Raw genomic sequence first — 21884 nt, 5'->3', positions numbered from 1 at the left:
TAGATATTTTTTTTGAAGAGGTTCCTCTGAGCCCATTTTGAATCCTAGGAATTGGTTTTTAGTACTAGAACGGAGCTCATAGTCCTTTTGCCCAGATCTTCTCCTGCGTAACTTTAATCATTTCAGTGGCCAAATTTAGATGGGAAAGGTCATTTTGTTATTTCCTTTAGACAACTGATAGTTGAAAAGCCCTGCTGAGTGACTGCAAATCACTCAGAGGTTTGATAGAGCCTGTGAGGTAGATGCAAAGGCTGTAACTGGCCCCAAGGTCAACCAGTGAGCTTCATGACTTGATTGGGGATTTGAACCCTGATGTTTTGAAGTGTTGTAAACTTTAAGGGTTTTTTTTCCTTTAGAATGTAGTATAGAAATGAAATTATATATCTGAGTTTCTAACACTGGACCCCCATGGGTTGGAGGTTCCCTCTGCCAGGGTAAAGAGTATTTCTGCTACCTCTTCCCAGGGGTGGGTAGTTTTGCAGTCCTAGAATCATGAAGCTTATTGATTTACAAAACTGTATTTGTATCCTATCTTGGGAGTTGCCAAAGGCAGTTTTCAGTTAAAGCAAAACTTAGCTGAAAATTGGAAGCCAGAGAGTCACATTGCAGAAGGGGAAACACTTCTTATGGTAGGATGAATCTAAAGATCTTATAGCTTAAGCCCTGAGAAGGATTTTCCATCTGTAATCCAATCCCATGCCAGCCTTACCTGGAAACTGTAAGGGTGGGAGGAAAGAGGCAGCAAAATTTGTTATTTTCCCTGCAAAGTTTAGATAGTCAAATGGGAGGGGGGTATTGTGATATATTCTTGTTTTAAGGAATATATAAAAAAAGAAAACATTCTGTTTGTTTGTTATTTCATTATTTACAGCAAGTCTTCAATGTTCTGATTGGCTCAGAACAGTTCTGATTTGGAGAGCAACAGAGCTGTGCTTATTTTTCTACAGGAACTAAAAAAATATGTGGCATGGTGTTTAGTGTCACCTTTTGGGTTTCTTGCTGGGACAGAGCCCCCCCCCCCCCGGGAGATTTCCTGAAACACTTTTGACAACTGTATATTTAGCCTCTTTTCCACGTTTCCCACTACTCTGAGTAAAAACACTTGAATTTACATGTGTGAGCCATTCTGCTGTTTGTTCTGAAGGCAAAGATGCTCCTGTGGGACACTCTCGGCACTTCTCAATGACATAACAGGTGTTCATCTAAATAAAGCTTTTAAGAACATTGCTAGTGGGGCAAGTTCTGACCCATATAAGCTGGAGCAGGGCTACCAGATGGGGTTGCGTGTTCCCTTGCTATCCATAATTTGATTGTCAAACTAGCTTTATCAGCATGTGGTTATAAAAGGCATCAAAAGATAGAGAACATCATCTTTATGTTGATGATACCCCGATGCTCTCTCATAGGCTGACTGAGATTGATTCATTTAGTGTTTTAAAAATGATGTAGGTCAGGTGGTGGAAGAAGCCCTCCAGTAAATGGCTCTGTCAAGGACGTTTCCTTCAGTTCAGATCTGTACATGTTTTGATAGCTAGATGTGATGGCTTGTGTAAATTTAGAGGACATAGAGCCTCAAATTTCAGTTCAGCTTGATAACTGACAAGCCTAACATCTTGCTGTGGGGCAAAACGGATTTCAAAAGACAAACACTAGACAAATCACAAAACAATGTTAAGAATAGCCTTAACATGAACTGGAGATGCTATAGGTGGGGATGATGGATTTATTGTTCTAACCTTTAAGCTGCGCCACGAGACTTACCTGCTTTCGAATGCAGCCCGATGGTCCCTGCACAACATTTCTTAAGCACTGAGATATGTATAACAAGTCTCTTCAAGGTCTGCATCCCAGTTACTTGTGATGGCTTTGTTTGCCTGCAATTCATACTCTTAATGTTGTTCTTGTTGTAATTGCAGCTCAGGGAACCTTGCTTTACATAGATAATAACTCAAAATTTGACCTGTACATGTAACCTCTGGTCCTTGATTTTGCATACCCCACTTCTGTGTATTTAAATACAGTCATTGGGTGAGCAGTAAGTATCACAAGATGACTCTTGATCCAAACCACCTACATTCTGATTGCCATATGCGAAATCATAGTAACTGTGAGTTTTCCAAGAAATGGGCTAGTTTGGCTTTATTCTCATTGGAAATATGCCGGAGAAGTTGTGAGGCTTCCTTCAGATTCAGATCAGGACAGGTTGCTGTTATGTGGCATGGATAGGGCCTGCTACCCTGCAGCTCCACATTTACCCCCTCAAAACATGTTGCAGCTACTGCCTTGGGGTGGCTTATCTTGCAGATGCATAACCCTGGCACACCCATTGCTTTCTGTGCTGCAGATAATTCTCTCTATTTAACAAACGTGTCTCCTGCATTGTCTGCTATGTGCCAGGCTGATGGTAATAAAAGCAGCTTAAAAGAAGAACAGATTCCGACTAGTGAACAATGGAAGTGGCAGCACAATCAAATGCTTGAAAATAAAAACAGCAGCAAACTACAAAACACTTCAACTGATATTTAAAAGGCTAGGAAAATAAAAAGTCTAGGAAATTAAAAGGCTATGTGGGTCATATCAAAAAGGCATTGTAGTTGGCGCTAGGTGTGCTTTCTTGGGAAAGCATTCCAGTGATGTGCTAAAATGGTGAAGGCCCTTTCTGTAGTCCCCACCTGCCACCTGCTGTGTTTTTTCCTACACTGAAATTGTGTTGCTTCCTAGCACTATGTTAGGAGCTGTTGTCCTCAGGAATCTTGCCACACCACTTTTCTGAGGGGGTTTCTTTCCTTAGTGCCATGAGGTCCTGTGTGTCATGTGGATGACCTCTGAGGTGGTGCACACTGGGCCTGAGCCTGCACAAGGAGTGAAAGTGAAGTCCTCCATTTTTCCTCTCTAGGAGGCTTAAGTACAACCACAGTGCTTTTGCTGGCTTAGTGTTGGCTCCCTGGGTGAGTCTGCCACATCCCTGCAAATCTGCTGTAAGATGCAGAAAATCCACTCACTTTGGATGTTTGTAGAGTGCCCGGCATAAGGAGCCAAGCTGGCTCATCAGACTAATGAACTGGCAGGGATCCTTGTAGCATCGTGGGTGGGTGTTGCGGGGAGAGTCTTCCAGGATATTTGTATCCTGGCTCCCACTTAATGAGTATGCAAGTTGCTGGGTGTGGTAGGAAGGTAAAGATTATCAGATCGAGGCACTAGGCTGGCATGCAAAGCTGTAAAGAAGAGCTGGGGAGCTTGACAGCTCTCACACAGAGAGAGAATAATAAAACACATGAGCCCCGCAATATTGCACTGGGACTGAAGGAGCTCAGATGTGCTTGGGCAAGAATGTTGGCATGGCTTGCAGAGTGCCTGGAAGCACCGAGCTCATCAGGTTACGTTACATGATAGTTGGAGGGGAAGCCTGGGCGGGGCTGGGTGGCTCAGAGGGGAGAAAAACAAAAGAAGCCCTTTGTTCAGAACTTACAGGGTGCTCCAAATTCTAGTGAGGAACAGACAATACTTCCTGATGATTCTTGAGGGTATTAGGGTGTGGAGATTTTGGAGGCTAGTTTTAATGGCACTGTGTTGGCAACAGCAGCATGGCCCTATTGGCAGAGGTTATAGTTCCCTGGAGGAAAACTGTGTTTTGCATGCAGAATGTCCCAGGTTCAATAATTAGCATTTCCAACTGAAAAGATACCAATTAGAGAAAAATAAGAACCTTGGACTGCCACTGCTAAGTTAGTGCTGTTTATTGTGAGTTCTTCCCAAGGCCTACCTGTGTAGTTGCAAGAATAGCCATTCTGAAGCTTAACATACAAACAAGTGGCATTTATTTGCTTGTCTCAGCTCAAAAATGTTCAGGAAGGGTGATGTTCCATTAGCTCTGTCATAGTTTACCCAAGTTAAAGTTCAATCCTTTAAAAAAAAAAAAGGATACAGAGATGAAATAAAAAGAAAGATGCATTTGTAATAAATATATGTAACTATGACAAGTTCATCATTCAGATTTCCTGGGCCTCTCACCACTGTTAACATGTAGCATCTCTTCCAAACCATATTCTCATTTAATGAGCTCCTTCTCTCCTAGAATGTCCTTTATGATGAAGGTTCTGTTCATTTCACAGTTACCTGGAAATGTATCTCCACTTGTATCCGAAAAGCATTCTATAGCACAGCTGGAAAGATAAACTTTGGGAGGAAGGAGTCACAAATGGAACAGAACTGGTGGGGGGGGGGCAGACAGACAGACAAAGGCAGAGAACGTTTGAATGGTCCATGCCAGGTAGGAAGGTGACAGTGCACTAGCGGACACAGTGTTGGATAACAGTCTCCTAAACACATAGAGATAGATAGATAGATAGATAGATAGATAGATAGATAGATAGATAGATAGATAGATAGATAGATAGATACTTTATTGTCATTGTACGTAGTACAACAAAATTGAATGCCATCCCACATTTACAGCCACACAGAGACATTTATACATTTACAACCACACATACACATACATACCATCTATCACGACTCCCCAAAGATCATATCATTTGGTTACAGCATTTAAAATAGTTATAGCTCTTGGATAAAAATGTTTTTTAGTCATATTCGTTCTTGATTTAATTGTTCTGTATCTCTTGCCCGAATGCAACCGTGCAAACAGACTATATCCAGGATGGGATGAATCCTGTAAAATGTTGTTTGCTTTTTTGAGACAACAGGAGGTATAAAGTTCGTCCAAAGATGGAAGAGGATGACTGAAAATCTTTTGGGCTGTCTGTCTGTCTATCTATCTATCCCCTACCCAAACTCCATGGGTCTGATTATGCACCCCCTTACCCAAGTGATAGCCCAAAATTCTTATTAATACAGAGATTGCTTCAGGGAGAGGCAACTGCCTCTTGCTGGGTTTTGTTCTACTCCAGCATGCCTAGAAGTGTGACTTCTGTGTGCCGCTTCTGTGGGGAGCATTGGCACCAACCTATCATGCCTTCGGCAGCATGAATTTTCCTTGCATCTCCACTTCGTTTCCAAGTTGCCTAACCAAGCACCAACATGGTGACAGACACATCTTACATTTCTGGCTATAAAACCCTGCTGAGAGGCAGGTCATGTGAAGCCACATTTAGTGGAAATATTCAGTTAGCACTATCACAGGGCCTCAACAGATGTGCTTAGCAACTTGCCACCTGACCATTTATATGCCAAATTCAGAGAAGAGTGGAGAAGCAACAGGGAATGGAATGACCTTCCCCTTTGCTTTTGCAGTACCCCAGACTTGAAAGGAATCTTAAAAGCGAGATTTAAAAAAAATTAAAAAAAATTCTAGAGAGCTGCAGATTGGAAGGAGGCCCAAACTTCCTTGTTTGCTGCATTTCGTCAGTTGGGCTCAGGCTCCCTGCTGGTTTTGGTTAACCTAAGTAACACCCTATTCTAGCTTAAAACATGGTGGGCAGGACTAGTAAGTGGCCTACGATGAACCACAGTGCTACAGAAAATGGGTCAGGGTGGCGAGCTCTGTGGAAAGAACAGATGGGCCGGCCACCACTCTATCTCGCATGTCAAAAACTCACAACCACACAAAACATCATTAATTTTGGAATACCAACTAAATGTCCCTTCTTTTTTTAGATGTGGCAACCTGACTCCTCATGTTCAGTGTACCTTTGTAAGTGAGGGGCCTAGCATTCTGCGTGCCTGGACCCTGCATCTACCTGGGAGCCCTGCTGCTCAGTTCAAAAGTGAGAAAAAGGAGGGAGGTATTTAGAAGGGAGGGAGATGCATTATGTATGCAGTCAAACCCGTTCCCTTGTTGCACCCACGACTAAAAATGTGTGTGTCCCATGGAGCTGAGCCCACAACATTTAATATATGCGATTCTATTTATTTTATTTGCAATATGGTGTGTACAGTTGACATTATGGGAAAATATCATGGCGACGAACAGCATAAAATCAACAATAACATGAGATTCACAAAACAAGTACGAAATACATCAAAGATCGGCAGAGGAGGTCAATACATCGCTGGTTCACTCTTCAGGTGAGTATCATCACCCCTGGGTGGTGGGATTCATGCCTTGGCTGGAGTGCATGTGTGACGAATGGGTACTCCCCACTCCCTAGGATCTTCTTCTCTGATCGGGACTGAGAGCCGGCGAGGAACCTGTGATCTCCACCAATCCCGAAGACGTTCTCTCCGCGTTCCCTAATCTCCCACGTGACTTCTTGGAGAGCAGCCCCCCGTCCTGTTGCACTAAACGGGGCTGATGAGGGCGGCGGCGGCGGCGGAGACGGCGGCCTGGGGAGCGGGCTGGCTGGGAATGGCTGGCCGGAGCTGGCAGGGGCGGCGCTGAGCGCGCAGGAGGCGGAGCTGCCGGCGCACCCAAGCAGGCCTGATCCGCTCCCGGGTGTGGGCTCCTGCTCGTCGTCCTGCCTGGGCTCCGCTGTGCTGCCCGGGATGGGGCGCAGGAGCCGCTGTTGCAGCTGGCCGGGCAGCCGCCCGCTCTGAGGCCGGGCCGGGCTGGGCTGGGGCCGGGGGAGCCGCCGCGCCGTCCCCTGAGCCGCCCGGCCCGGGCGCCGAGAGACAGCGGCACCACGAGCGCACGGCGCGGCCGGGAACGAGCAGGCGGTGAGCTGGAGCGAGCGGGGCCGAGCAGGGAAGGGAGTCCGCTGTTCGGGCGCGGGGAGCCGAGAGGGGCTGCACCCATCACGGGCGGGTGGGCGAAGAGAGAGACGGCAGCCTCCTTTTGTTGTCGGAGAAGGGGCTGGGTGTGTTTCCAGCAGGTCTGCTGTCTTCGTGGTCCTCCTCACACGGCTCCTCTCGGCGCCTCCATCACCTGCACCAACCCCTGGGGTTCAGGGGCGCATCCCCAGGCGGGGCACTTCCTCCGGCACCTCAGCCATGTTTCGTCTGATCACCCACCCCTGAGCAAACTGGGCATTGTGTGGACCGATGGGCTTGGGCATAGGTGTGTTGAGAGGCGCGGATGGATGCTCTCAGACTCGCGTGTACCAGTTCTCGAGGGGGGGGTGCAGCGTAGATGCGTGTCGCTAGATAACATTGTTGCACGAATGTCTGTTTACAAGCAGGTACGTGGGCGAGAGTAAAGGTGTGCCTCTGAATGTCTGTCTGCGCGTATCTCTAGGATTCTGGCACTTGAGCCCCTCCCCCAGCCAACCTCGCTCCCCCTCCCCCAAGATGGCTCCTGCACAATCCCCAAGGCGCTTCTTCGAGCAGAGAAAGGCTGGGGCTGTGTCTGGGCCGCCTGGGAATTGGGGAGGGGGGCGCTCTGGCACCTGCTGCACAAGCTTGTTCTCAGCCCCTCCGCCTCTGGGCCGGGTCGCTTTTGAGGTTCTTCTACCCGTTTTAGGTTCCTGACAAGACGGGGGATTTCCTGTTCCAGGCAGGGGGGTCCATGAAGAAACAATGTAGCCTTTCTCTTAGGAAAAGGAAAGGGGCAGCTGCTTTTAGGAACGAGGGACCTCACAGCCAAGGCAGCCCAGGGGAAAAATAATGGAGCTTGTATATGTTTACCAGGCTGTGTGCTCTGTGTGGAACAGAATGGCCTTGTTGCTGTCTTTTGGATCAGTTTTGCAAAAAAGGAAGAGCTGGAATAAACACACACACAACAGCAACCCTTGGCTGGCATCCACTTACCTTTCCCAGAGCTTCCCCATGGGCTTCTCTTCAGCCAACTGGTTTTGTTGCCCCTTGGGAGCCCATATGGGACTAGGGGCTAGCACTATATATAGCCTGGGAAGCAGGGGGCTCTGTGCTGCCTGTGCCTTCCTGCAGGCACCATTTACGAATGTTTCACTTTCCTGTTTTTACAGATAGTAACTTTCCAAAACAGGTAACTGTTAGGGATGCTTATGCCAAGTCAGGTCAGCAAGGAACATTATTGACCCGAGGCTATGTTTTCTGACTCCAGTTAAAACCTGGATATTTTTTTATGCCCACAAATTGTATAAACATTGGTGTCTGCTCTCTGGTGATCATCAGGCAGAAGACAAGACTGAATTTCCAGATAAATTATTCACAGCCAAGGAGCAGCCCAGCTGCAGTCTGGCTCCATTAGTGGATTGTTAACATTGCAAAAGCCCATCTCTCCAGCTTTGCTAACTTGTATTTTGCACAGCTTGCCTGCACTTTGTTTGTACAATGGGATATCCAGCTACATACTTAATCGAGGGGAAAGGAATGGAGAGACTCCTGTGAGGGAAAACACAGGCAGACCTGGGATGCCATCTCATTCAAGAGGCTGCTGAAGATAATATCCTAGGAATAAGATGGTGGCTAATGGGCTCCTGCAATGTGTACTAGCTTCACAAATAGTCTTTCTTGCCCCTGAGATGAGCTGTCTCTGACACATGGGCCAAGTTGCCAACTTAAGCAGTTTCTGACTTCTGCCTCTGTTTCTCATCCTCTTGTGTGAGAGAAGGCCAGGGGTTTTCTTGAATGCAGTGGATGTAGGTTGGCAAAGGAAGTATCTGAGGATGAACTCGGAGACCAGCAAAGCTCCTGGGAGGAGATAATTATATTCCTTTGTCACCCACTCCACTAGCCAGAGTGCAGCAAAGCCATAATTTTGAAGGAATTGCATTATGGACTACAACTTCCACCAGGTCCAGCTAGCATGTGCCATCTAGAGCTGTTTGGGAGTTATAGTTCAGAACTTTGGAGGGTGCTAGCTCGACGAGGGCTGCTTTAGGACAAGAGACATCTGGTTAACAGGTAGAACATGGTGGTTCTATGATGCCAATGTGTATCCACATATTCTGTTTTGAGTTATTTTGTTCCTTAAGAGGAGCCATCTTAATGTGAACAAGGATGTGTCTGGACTGGTTTTCTTAATCTTCAGGTTCCTAGTGGCAGACTTTGGATCCCCAAATTTCAGTGGCACCGTGTGATGCTAAACTTTGGTGCCCCCCACCTCTCGTGCCCCGTTCTACATCACTGTTGTGGCGCCCCCTGCGGTGCCAGTGCCTAGTGTGGCCAAACTGGTTGCGCTACCATAAAACTGCCTCTGAGGTTCCCCACACCCTTCCACTTAAGCAAGGCCTTGTTATCTTCACCACAAATAGAGCAAACTCTGGTGAGTTTATTCCTCCAGCAGACTCAGCAAGGCACTGGGATGCCATCCTGGCACACGTTCTGAGAAATGGCTACTTTTGAGATTCCAGCTCTGCAATGTGGTTGAGTAGAGCAAGTGCACCCAGCCCATTGCGAACTGTTAGGAAGCTACATGGCCCTGAGACCAGTGTGATGTGCTCTGCAGCCCGCTTCTACTTGGAGCATGACCCATATACAGCAGTGGTGCTGGTGTCGGTTGGTTTGGCAAGGAATATGCAAATTTGTATGGGGCTTCATTCATCTCCTGCACCATCAGAATTCCCCTGGCTATGTTGTCTTCTGCTCTTGAGCTCTCCTTAGTGTATGCTTTGTTGGGTGTACTGTAGTGGCAGATGAGATGTGTAAATCTCTGGAATGGGAATTGTTGCTTCAGCTCAGTTGTTTATATTGTTCCTCTCATTGCACTTTCCTCACTGTGTCCTGGAGCAAGTAAGTAGGATGTTTGGGACATGCAAGGTTAAATTTAAATGAGAGTGCCTTATAAATCCTTTTTCCACTCTGCTGCATTCACAATAAACATACTTAGGGGCATTGCTAGGACCTTAAAATACTCAGTGGACATGCCCATGATATATATTTGCATATGTTAATTTCCATTCATGTGTAGGTGTAAATTTAGGCTCTCTTTCAAAGGGAAAGCCACCCTGCAAGCAAAATGATTTTGAAAAAAGGGGGAGACACAAGAGATCTAGGGCCTAGTGCAAAAGATCCAGGACTCAATACTTCTGTTCTACCCCCTAATAATGTCCCAGCATGTTTTCAGAAGTTGTGAAAAGCTGTGGTTTGTGTGAACGCTGTTGTTTTAGTTCAACTCTTTTCAACCCGTAGTTCACAGCTGATATAAAAACTCCCTGTACATAGAAATGTGGATGTTTGGGAGAAGTCCATGCTTTCCCTGACATTTATGTTACTTTGTGGGTGCATTTTTCCCCATGGGAAAGCATTCAGCCTCTCTCCAAACCTTCAGGTCAGATGACAGATCTTTAGGAAGAGTTTTACAATTTAATCTGTTGTTTGTGTGACCTAGACCTGGATGAAGTGAAGATTCCTATCTGTTAGGGTTGCATCCAAAGCAGCATCAACAGAGTCCTGCTGGCACAGTGGCACTTCTGTTTCTTCTCCTACTCCTGGTGTGCCCCCAAAATCTTCTCCAGAGGGTTCTCCAATCCTCCAGAGCTGATTTTGAGAGTGCATGTGGAGCTGAATGGGAGAGGAGGTTCCATTCCATTAGCACAAGGTCTTTTGTACCAGTGGAACAGAGCGTTGGACACTGCCCACAGTTATTGTGAATTTGGAGGCAGAAGGGAAGTAGTGATGATCAACTGATTGTTGTAAAATGAATACATAAGTGTTTTCTTGTGCATACATATTTTGGAAAGAGTGACCACTCCCACACCCACTACCAAAATTTATTCTGACAGCTCAATTGGAGGAGCATGAGACTCATCTCAGAGTCAGGGTCAAGGGTTCGAGCCCCACGTTGGGTGAAAGATTCCTGCATTGCAGGTGGTTGGACTAGAATAGATGATCCTTGTGGTCCCTTCCAACTCTACAGTTCTGTGATTCTGTTATTCACTGCCTACCCCATGTAAGGAGAGAGCTATTGGCTTCTTCCCTTTTTGTGAGGGTCATAGAACTCTATAATACAGTAGTAAGGCATAGAAAGTCTGCTGTTTCAGTCACAAAGGATGAAAGAGGTTTTATGGGATTAAGGTATGTGGGTGAATGTACTGAATATGCAGCTGTCTGACGTGCTAAATGCTTTGTGATTAGCCCAGCATTTGCCTGAATGAAACAGCTTATTATAACTTTCCTCTGTATTAAGCTGAGAGCCAGATGCTTTGTCGTGGTGCCTGAAGTAGTTACTTGAAAACTCCTATTTCCTTCCATCAATGGCAGTGAGTGCAGTGAAATGTTTGACTTTGGCATAAGGTAAGACTCCAAATAAATAAATCTATTGTTATAGAGACTTTATTCTTCTTCTAACACAGGGATGCAGAACCCCTGGCCCTCCAGATGTTTCTGAACTACCAGTCCCATCAGCTCCAGCACAGAAATGGACAGTGGACAGGGATTATGGGAATTGTATTTCAGCAACATCAGGAGGGCCAAAAGTTCTCCACCCCTGTTCTAACAAAACCTACTTACTCACAGTCCCGTGTTCAGTACTTCCTAACATTTCAAACTGCTAAAATTAATTAAAGGAGCAGGTTTATTATTATTTGTAAGCTGATATTTCACATACAGTAACTTGAGATGATGATGATGATGATGATGATGATGATATATTTATACCCTGCACTTTTCCCTGACAGGGATTGTGAAGGTCTGGGCGGGGAAACAGTTCCACACCAAAAAGCCTTCCCCTGCGCCCCAAAATTGAAAAAATAGGCTTAGGAAACATTTTCTTTTGGAATGGTGGATAGAGTTTTACTCCCCAAAATGATTTCTAAAAACTACATAATAGGAAGACTTTTATGTAAGACTTTCTACAGTACAAGATCCATACAATATTGGAATAAGCAAGTCATGAGTTGAACACTGAAAGTACAATTCTCAAGTGCAAAAGCAAGTTGCATTGCTACCTCTGTGAGGCACTGCAATTGACATGAGAAGGATTCAATTACTTTGCTTGTGGGCTTCCTCTTGTTGGCATAGTTGTTGGGTTTGTTTCTGTCCTCTTGCCTGGGCTTCAAAGGACTGTGGGTGTGAGTGGAGAAAGTAGAGGTTTTAGAAGTCTCTGATAAATAGGATAACAGATATTAAGAAGCAGAAACTGATGACAATAGCTCTGAAAATGAGACTGATTAAATTCCATGTAGTATCCATTGAGTCTTGGTCATCCCCCTTTCCCCTCTGAGTTCTTTTTATGGAATTGAGTGCTTATGTCTGCTTGACACTGTGGAGGACTGGAAGAGACAATAATATTCTTTGTTTTGCTATAATGTTGATGATTTATTCTCTCTGTATAGTGTTTTGCCTGCTCCTCATAAACTGGCAGAACCAAAAAGATGCTAGGTTCCTTACAGCCTTCTTGACCATTTGGCCCACTATTGGTCTCTTCTGCTGAACATATCAGAGCCTGTCTTTGCATGCAGGGGAAGTCCTTAACTTACCGAGAAATTGAATTGAATCCATTGGCCACCCTTACCTGGGTTTAGCCGGCCAGTTGAAGCCATTTCCCGGAGTGTGCCACTGTCACATTCTGACAGCCTATATAGGAGCCACAGGTGAGAGCTGAGCACAGGGTGGGAACCAAAGGTGGACAAACTTTCCCAGAAAGAGCATTACGAGTCCCCTGCCAGAGGTACTCCTCCTCCCCTAACACCCCTCAATGTGCATAGTGCATTTAAAAAGTATTGCAAATGTTTCAGGGTCCCCAGAAATGTCTGTTTTGAGGTAGTGGTGGAAAAAAACCCTGGGTTTTTCCATCATGGCTTCAATATTTCCCGAAAATTTACTTCTCTGGTTAGACTTCAGACTCCTTGGGAATCCTAAGAGTGCCATCCTAACCATTCCTATTCAGAGGTAAAGGTATAGGTATCCCTGATTGTTAGGTCCAGTTGCGGATGACTCTGGGGTTGTGTGCTCACCTTACTCTATAGGCTGAGGGAGCCGGCGTTTGTCCGCAGACAGCTTCTGGATCATGTGGCCAGCATGACTAAGCCGCTTCTGGTGAACCAGAGCAGCGCACGGAGCGGTACCTATTTATCTACTTGCACTTTGATGTGCTTTCAAACTGCCGACCTTCCGATTGGCAAGCCCTCGGCTCAGTGGTTTAGACCACAGCGCTACCCGCGTCCCTCTATTCAGAAGTAAGTCCTATTAAACACAGTGGGGCTTACTCCCAGATAAGTGGGGCTAGGACTGCAGCCCTGCTCTGCGTTCTATTCTTTCTGCCTGCTTTCTGCTATAATCCTACAAATTCGTTGTCATAGATCCGGGGGGATCCTGCTGATAAGGATAAGATCAGATACTCTTTACATGTGTGCAATTGTGCCTTAGCTTGCCTTTTTTATCCCCTACACATAAAAAAGGGACTCCAGCATGGGACAGCAGGACTTCCAAGTGAAAGTGGAACAGCCCCTCTTAAATAAAGCTCCTGTTGAGAATTGTTCCCTTCCAAATGCTGTGGAACTGGTGCCTTTTTCTGATAAGAGGATGATTGATCTGTGTTATCTGTCATGTCTGTATGTGCAGGCTGTAGATCTTTGAGGGAGCAAAGGATAATTGAAGGAGGCGTGGTGGGGTGCTGGTGTGGTGTGGTAAAGGTCTAATTCCAGAGCTGGTATCTGAGTTGCTGTTGGAGAGATAAGACAGGCCCTGATCCCTGGAAAGGGATGCAGTGCCTAACTTGGATCATTCACCTCTTGATTCCTATGTCTGCCCTCCCCAAAGCTCAAGGGACATCTGCCCTTCTTTCATTTCTGATGTTAAGGGCAGGAGGATATCAGTGCTGGCAAGTGGAAAGCCCTCTCCTTCCTTCTTAATAACCCCTTGTTGAGTGCCAGCCTTTCATCTCTTTTGTTTTTGTTTCTTTGGCTGGGCTGCTTCTTGCCCATTTGCCAACATTTCTTTATAGGGGGAGATAGAATGTCAGGAGAGTTATTAGATTGAAAAAGCTCATCTACTTAGACTGGAATCAGTGCCATAGTGTAAGCATGCATAGTCATTCTGCAGGTTGTGGGTGATGGTAGTGATAGGATAGCCACCCTTTCCCCATGAAACATGCCCAAAATTTGTGGGGAAGACAGAAAGGGTAGTACTTGCTTGCCTTTAACACACTGTACTCTTATGAAGCCATGAATCTTAGAGTGTTTGGTGGGTGCTGCTGGTAGGGAAGATGTATTTCCTCACTCCTCCATCTTTCCCAAACAGGCTTGGTGCCTGGGCCAGAGTCCCCTACACTGTGCCCCCCTGATGCTGGCTGGCCTGTGCCCAGAAGATGAGCAGATTGCTGGTGGGAGTGACCCTGGAGAGGATCTGCAAAGCTGTGCTGCTCTTATGTTTACTGCACTTTCTCATCATCATGATCCTCTACTTTGATGTCTACGCCCAGCGCCTGGACTTTTTCAGCCGCTTCAATATGCGCAACTCCTCCCGCACTCTGCCCTACGTCAACGTTTCTCGGCCTAATGGGACCGCCGGGCCTCTGGGCCCTGAGCTCCTGGCCCCGAGTGTGAAGTCCGTCAGTATCAACAGCACTGTCACCGAGAAGCCCTTACCACCTTGCCCAGAGATGCCTCCTGGCCTAGGTAAGATTACAGATCAGCTCTATCTGCCTCATGCCGTGTCCTGCAGAAGGCCCTTTAGTGGTGAAACTGTATTGCAGTTATTGGGTTTATTTGTGCCATGCTTGCCACCTGCTGTTTCCCTATCTCTGCTGCCTGTCAATGCAAATATGTCAAGTGGCTTTGGCTCCTGATAATAGGAACTAGAAGATCTAGGAATCTGCAGAACAGGCATGGTATTGCAAATTGTGGGCCCCAATGGCCTCTTAACATCCTTGTCTCTTTCCCAGGCCCACTGTACCTAGCTGGTGCCTTTCTGCAAGTGGGCTACAAGTAATTGGGGAAAGGGCTCAGCTTCTGCACAGACATGGCTTAGTAGGGGCTACAAGGGTTAGCTCCTTCTTATGCTGATCTCTTCTAATGAATCCATGAAGTAGACCAGCTTTCGCTCACCTGATGCCCTCCAGTTGTATTGGACTACAACATGGCTGTGGCTGATGAAACTTGTAGCGCAAAAACATCTGGAGAGCACCTGGTTGGTGAAGACCAAAGTAGACCATCTCCTCACCCTAGGGGGCAAAACATTTAAGGTATAGAGAACTTAATACCCTTATTCCTGACAGGTGAATAAAGAGTTGAAGCACAAGCTTTGGTACTGATATTTAACTGGGGCTAAAACTTTTATTAAACAATGCAATCTGCAACAAGCAGCAACCTTTCCTGTTAACTCTGAATCACTTAGCTGGGTATTTGAGTTAACTCTGCTTTGACTGTTTGCTGTCTCTGTGCTTGATAAATGTTTTGGTTTTTCGGTTTCTTTGCTGATTTTTTTCTGGGCAGTGCCCTGCCAAATTGGCTAGTGAAAGGGACATGAGCTGTTTGGGTAAGTCATAAGGCTGTGGCTGGTGCATAGATAATGGAGTCCTTTCTCCTGCAGTGGGCCGGCTCCTTATCGAGTTCAGCACTCCCATGAGCATGGAGCGGGTGCAACGGGAAAACCCAGATGTGCGGGAGGGCGGCAAGTACTCTCCCCCAGACTGTGTGCCTCGCCAGAAGGTGGCCATCCTTATTCCGTTCCGGCACCGGGAGCACCACCTCAAGTACTGGCTGCACTACCTGCACCCGATTCTACGGCGCCAGAAGGTGTCTTACGGCATCTATATAATTAACCAGGTGCGTAGGGAATGATAATGTGGGGGCAGTGGTGCAGTTGGCTCATTGTGCATTCTGGACTGAATGGTCTCATGGGCATCCCCTTCAGATGGTAATGTGCATTACTTCAAAATATGGTGTTCCAGCCCTGCTGTGCTCCAAAGCAGAAGGGGTAGGGGGCCTGGATATCTGACCCAGAGTTCTGTCCTAATAGCACCACAGGTGCAGAAGAGAGCAAGATGGTTGGGTTTAGAACATAGTGCTGTCTGGTTCCCTTGAGAGGAACCTGATAAGGGAAAGCGGTAAGTTAGTTTTCATGAATATATGCCTCTCTGTTCTGATTGGAAGCAAATGTTTCCAGCTTTGTGGGGGAAGCAGAGTGTGGGCCTTACAATGCACCATGAACTTTGCACCTATGGTAATTGTGGAATGTGATGTAGATGCTTCTCACTTGCTTCTCGTTTTAAAAAAAAACCAACCAGGCCTGCTCTCTGACATGACAATAAACCTGAAATACAGTTGGTGGGACTTTGCAAGATCTATAAAGGGAGATAGAACAGTTCTAGGAAAAAATAGGGAAAAAATAGAATGTTATTCACAATGAAATGTAACGAAAGAGAGGTCGGCCAGCTGCATCAGGTAAGAGGAAGAAGAAGAAGAAGAAGAAGAAGAAGAAGAAGAAGAAGAAGAAGAAGAAGAGTTTGGATTTGATATCCCGCTTTTCACTACCCGAAGGAGTCTCAAAGCGGCTAACATTCTCCTTTCCCTTCCTCCCCCACAACAAACACTCTGTGAGGTGAGTGGGGCTGAGAGACTTCAGAGAAGTGTGACTAGCCCAAGGTCACCCAGCAGCTGCATGTGGAGGAGTGTAGACACGAACCCGGTTCCCCAGATTACGAATCTACCGCTCTTAACCACTACACCACGCTGGCAGGGTCGTGGCAGTTGATGTGACCCTGTCCTTCATTATCTTTCCATACAGTTTGGTGAAGACACCTTTAACCGAGCTAAGCTGTTGAATGTGGGCTTCCTAGAAGCCCTTCGAGATGATGAGAGCTATGACTGCTTCATCTTCAGCGATGTTGACCTGGTGCCCATGGATGACCGGAATCTCTATCGCTGCTATGACCAACCCCGGCACTTTGCTGTTGCCATGGATAAGTTTGGCTTCCGGTGAGTTTGTGCACTTTGATCTTTTTTGAGATGCCAGTGGCCCCTTGAAATTGTTCAGAGTGTCAGAGGCAAAATGGAAGGAGGAATATATGACTTTATTGCACACATAATTTACCTTGCCAATGTAGCATGATTGAAACTGCCTTGTTGGAGACCGTATGGGGAGAAATATCCTGCAGTGTGTGCTCTCATTCTGTGTGGCTTGGACCTTGTGGGGACCTGCAAGCTGTGAAATGTGTTTCTTATCTAGATTGCAGTACAGGAACCTCCCCCATTCTTAAGACTACCATGCCACATTTCTTCATCATTTGCAGGGTTTTTGTACTTAAAAGTAGGGATATACAACAGCTTTGGATGAATCCCAAGCCAAAGCAGGGTGCTTTGCAGGGATTCTCGGATTGTCCGAGACAAAGTGGAACCTCTTCAGGGATCCAGAGACAAAGTGGGGATTTCCCAAAGTGCCTCATGGCACCGTGACTACTCTGACAATTGTCTGCTGAAAGCAAAACTAATGTAGCTAACCTTAGTGTATAAGGAAAACACAAGGGTGGTGGAATGGCTGAAGTAGAACAAATGCCAGGGTAAGGGGGAGGGGGTGAGGATTCTGTTGTGACTGACAGGTCAAGCTTGTAACCAGAGAGGGAATGAGTTCACCTGGAGTCTTCAACCCCAGTGCTTTGTTGGGAGGAAAAGGGAATCCCTTTTAGTTTTGTCCCCTGACTCCCAAGATTAACTTTAAAAGTACCTAGTTCACAAAAAATTGAACCAATTTGTCTGCCATTGGCAAGTTTCATACCTAGGGAAACCTCTTTCATGTCTGCTTTCCGAACAATTGCGCTCAAAAGACATGGGAAGTTTAAGTGGACACTTTTTACCCATCCCCAAACTGTGAAGGCTGTCCTTGTGGGAAAACCAATGAAGCTATCATTCAGAAATTTGACAGGATTTATCTTCCTTGGAGGCTCTGGTGCCTGCAAATTTCATCCAATAGTGGGGGAGGGGGGAAAGTTTCCTTTAAAAAAAAAAACCCATCAAATTTCAAAGGTACCTGACAGAAAAAGCCCCACCCTGGAACTATTTGGCTGGCTGAATCCACTGTGGAGTGGCTAATGTGCCGCAAATTTTATCCACTGTAAAAAGGGGGGAAGGTATAGCTTAAAAAACAACAACAACCCAATAGTGAATGAGGGGAAATGAAATCTTGTTTTTCCCAACTCAGACTCTGAAGCACTTGGGACTGAGGTATGTTGTTTTCTGAAGTACTGACTCAAGGTCCAAACTGAATCTTCTGTTTGGTGCACACCCCTAATTTAAACTTTGCTGCCTCTTATATGACTAGATGAAATACTCCAGGGAAGTCCTTGTGATACTACATTATGGAATGGGCACTTGCAAAACCTGTATGAAGGTGATGTAAACAAGCAGACAGGATCCACACGTGAACGTTCTGTGTTGACTATATTCTTAACTGCCAAACTGGGCAAAAGGAGACGGAGGAGGAACAGTGTGTATAAAATGGAATCCTGCATTCCAGCTAAGGAGAAGGGAAATGGGAAGGATTTAGGAGAGACCTGATGCAGTGGGAACAATGGGTGACATCACATGGCTGATTTGGAAACTGGGATTTAGACTGTGTCAGGTGTAGCTTGGACCACCCAGGTTCTGTGCTCCTGAACCCATTCGTGGCTTGACTGATTCCCATCTCTCCTGCTTGTCCTCTGCAGGCTGCCATACTCTGGCTACTTCGGAGGTGTCTCTGGCCTGAGCAAGACACAGTTTCTGAAGATCAATGGCTTCCCTAACGAGTACTGGGGCTGGGGTGGGGAAGATGACGACATCTTTAACCGGTGCGTGAGAGGCTGGGCCAAGCCTAGCCAGAACTTGTTCTCTGCAAGTTGGTTGTAGTAGCCATGTAGTCTGTTTTTCCATGTGGTGTGTCCTGGGAATGTGCTGAGTGGCAGGGAACAGCATTCTCTTCTGGGGTTAGATAGCTGTGCAAATGGCAGTTGGCAGTATGCAACACCTGCCTTTTCTGTAACAATGCTCCCAAATCTGAGAGAGGGGGACATAGGCAGGTAGGTATTCCCCAGCACATAACAGGCAGGGCCAAATAGAAGGCCTGGGGAGCCAATACCCTGAAAGCCAGATGGGGTTGGGGGTGCTGAGGACTGGAGGGTGAGGACTAACTCCTGCTTTATTTAGAGTTTGCCCCCCACCTGTCTGCTGATCTTTGAGCTGCACTTTTTCTTTGCACAGGATCTCGCTTAACGGCATGAAAGTGTCACGTCCTGATGCCCGCATTGGGCGCTACCGCATGATCAAGCACGAGCGTGACCGACACAACGAGCCCAATCCCCAGCGGTGAGAGAGTCAATGTGCTTGCTAGCTCCCTACCTAGTCCATTGCAAGCTACATAAGGAGATGGAAAGCTCCCACAAAATTTCTGCACCATTTTCCAGGGCACATAATGGCTTTCAAGCCTGATTTCCAATGGAAAATAATCTTCCAGACGCCTCTTCCCTTTTATAGCATACTACTCAGTACACCTCACGAGGAGAGAGGGACCACATTTGTTTGCCGCCCTGTAGAATGTCCATGAGCCTTAGCCTTCCTCCAGAGAGTGTTTTCTGTTACTGCGTGTGCATTCCTCTCTTTCTGACCCCACCCCCCGTTTTAATTCCATTCTCTGCCTCTTACTTCTAAGAGACACAGACATGAATCAGAGTCCCAACCATGCACCAGGTGTGTTTGGTTAAATCTATGTTCTGCTAGTGCTAGGCAAGGAAAGAGAAAGGGACTCCTGTCCTGTGCCCTAATATTTATTGTCTGGAACCAGAGAAAAGCCACAGCTGGCATGGTTCCAGGGCAATACACTAAACCTTCTTTCATGAGACCCTAACATTCCACTTGAGGTGGTTGTGTAGTGGTAGTAATCACCCATCATGAGAACTAAATGCAGTCACCATCCATGGCCCTCCAGGATCCTATGACACCATCACACTTTGCAACCTTGCTATACCATTTGATAGGGACTGTTGTTTTACAGCTGAGCTCTGGGTGGAGAAGCTAACTTTGTTACTTGGGACTTTCAATCTGGAAGGGCTGTGCATGGTGACTGTCTGTTCATATGTTCAGAAGACACAATTTCATTTTGGAAGTCCCACAGTGCTTTGTATGCTGGAAATCTGACATAAGAAATTGCTTTATTGTGCGTGGATAATGTCACGTAAGGCTCTACCCAAAATCCTTCCAAGTGGCCTGAGCTGTCATTAGACTCTCTATTCCAGGCTTCCTCAAACTCAGCCCTCCAGATGTTTTTGGCCTACAACTCCCATAATCGCTAGCTAGCAGGACCAGGGGTCAGGGATGATGGGAATTGTAGTCTTGAAACATCTGGAGGGCTGAGGTTGAGGAAGCCTGCTCTATTCCATACATCAAGGAATGGCTTGTAGGTTTAACTTGAATTAATCTAACTGCCTACTTTCATGTGTAAGATGAGTTTCTCTCTGGTTCTCCTGGCAGGTTCACCAAAATCCAGAATACCAAGGTGACCATGAAACGCGATGGCATTGGCTCGCTTCAGTACCGCCTGGTGGAGGTGGTTCGTCGTCCCATGTACACCAATGTAACCGTGGAGATTGGCCGCCCACCACCACGCCCCCCTCGGGGCTGACTCTTTGCTGCCTGGCTCTGCCCATGGCCCCATGCATGAGGAGCTGTGCGGATCCCAGCCCTGACTGGTTCAGAGGACTGTGTCCTGGCTTGGAGGAGCTGTCTGTCTCCTTTGTGGGGATGCGGGAAAGGCCAAGAATACATCTTTGCCTTGCCCCAGCCTTTGGCTGAAGCCCATCTCCTGATCACTAGTCAGTTCTCCACAGTGCCCTTCACAGGTTGGGGAGGAAGTGTGAGTGTGTCATGGTGCCTGGCGCAGCGCTTAGGGGTCCTGGGCACAGCCAAGCCCCACTCCTGGTTGGAAGGCACCGAGAGCAGAGAAACCTTGTGCAGGTTCTTGAACCTCCCTATCCTCTCCCAGAACTTTTCACAGAGTGGCATCCCTTAAGGATCCCGGAAGTACAGTACAGGTAGTTGTTTTCCTTTCCCCTCAGTGCGCAGGAGTGCCGTTTGAGCCTTCCTTCCAGGGGGTGGCCTGGCCTTACGACAAACGCCAGCTCGCAAGGTGTCCAGGTGGTTCACTCGTACCCAGCTGAGAAGCTCTTCCAAAGGAGAAGCTCTAATGGGCCTGGCCACTGCCCACCTCCATTCATAGCTTGGTGCTGTCCCCCTGCTGGGCCCTGGGTGTCACTTCTGGCTCCAGTAACACAGGGGCGTTTTATACAAAACCCTCATTAGAATACTTGAGTGCTTCCTGGGTTAGTGTGACAGGTAGCCTGTCTGTCAAGGGACAACAGGTCATTCTTCCTAGCAGTGTTTGCTCTTCTGTCTGTGAATGGGGAATATTGGTTGGGCGGTGTGTGCTTCACTTCTCAGCAAGGGTGGAATCAAAATGGCATGGTTTAGCCTACCCTCTGGTGTGGGCTGGCTTCTCTTTTTTTACAGGCACCGATGGGCTTATGGCCATAGCTACAGAACAGAGGAAGGTTAAGTTGGCTTCTTGCTGCCTGTCCCCTACCTCTCACATCCAACCCACTTACCCCATACCAACCCCCACTCACCAATCAACCTTCCCGCCATCTGCCAGGCAACCTGCCGTTGACCACTCATCGTGCCCTCTTTGTCAAGCTGCCACCACCTGAGGCCAGGCCCTTGGTTCTGACTGTCTGCTCATGACACATGGTGGCCGTGTGCCTAATTCCTGGAGCTAGGAAGCTGCTGGTGTCCCTCATCTCTGGTTATGGTGCCTGGCAGGTAGAATCTCCTGCACTGGTCCACTTTGGGGTGGCAGCTGGGCCAGGCTTGAAGCCAGGCATCAGCGTGTTGCACAGCCCAGGTGTTGGTGACTTTTGTACATTTGAATGTTTTGATCCCTTTTCAAGCCTATGGTGAATGCAGCACTGGTCACTATGATCAGACTTTTGTATTCAATAAAGTTTCAAAACTTGGGAGACTCCTTGCCTATGGGATTCAGGTGGGGTCTGTGGATAGGGGCAACACTGCAGGTTTATGCTATCTGCAGCCTCCCCTCCTTGTGCTCATCTTGGCAAGATACAAAATGAAGAATTAAATTAGATTCCAAACGAATGGCACCTC

At 46.9% G+C, this 21884-nt stretch overlaps 1 protein-coding gene across 3 annotated transcripts; it reads left to right on the top strand.

Annotated features, from left to right (window-relative positions):
• The first annotated feature begins 6512 nt into the window (after positions 1 to 6512).
• B4GALT2 (beta-1,4-galactosyltransferase 2) lies at positions 6513 to 21741 on the top strand. Of its 3 annotated transcripts, none has more exons than XM_033152343.1 (7): positions 6513 to 6615; positions 13999 to 14375; positions 15289 to 15524; positions 16486 to 16676; positions 18401 to 18523; positions 18933 to 19037; positions 20199 to 21741. In XM_033152343.1, exons 2-7 carry the CDS (start codon positions 14066 to 14068, stop codon positions 20347 to 20349), a joined length of 1116 nt encoding a protein of 371 aa, XP_033008234.1. In that variant the 5' UTR covers positions 6513 to 6615; positions 13999 to 14065; the 3' UTR covers positions 20350 to 21741. The 3 variants fall into 3 exon arrangements, with proteins under 3 accessions (XP_033008234.1, XP_033008236.1, XP_033008235.1); XM_033152344.1 differs by lacking the exon at positions 6513 to 6615 and adding an exon at positions 11032 to 11052; XM_033152345.1 differs by lacking the exon at positions 18401 to 18523.
• Positions 21742 to 21884: the final 143 nt, after the last annotated feature.

Source organism: Lacerta agilis, chromosome 6, assembly GCF_009819535.1.
Source record: "Lacerta agilis isolate rLacAgi1 chromosome 6, rLacAgi1.pri, whole genome shotgun sequence".
Classification (NCBI taxonomy): Eukaryota; Metazoa; Chordata; class Lepidosauria; order Squamata; family Lacertidae; genus Lacerta; species Lacerta agilis.
Note: the sequence above shows the minus strand (reverse complement) of the source record. Positions and strands in the feature narration are given on the sequence as shown.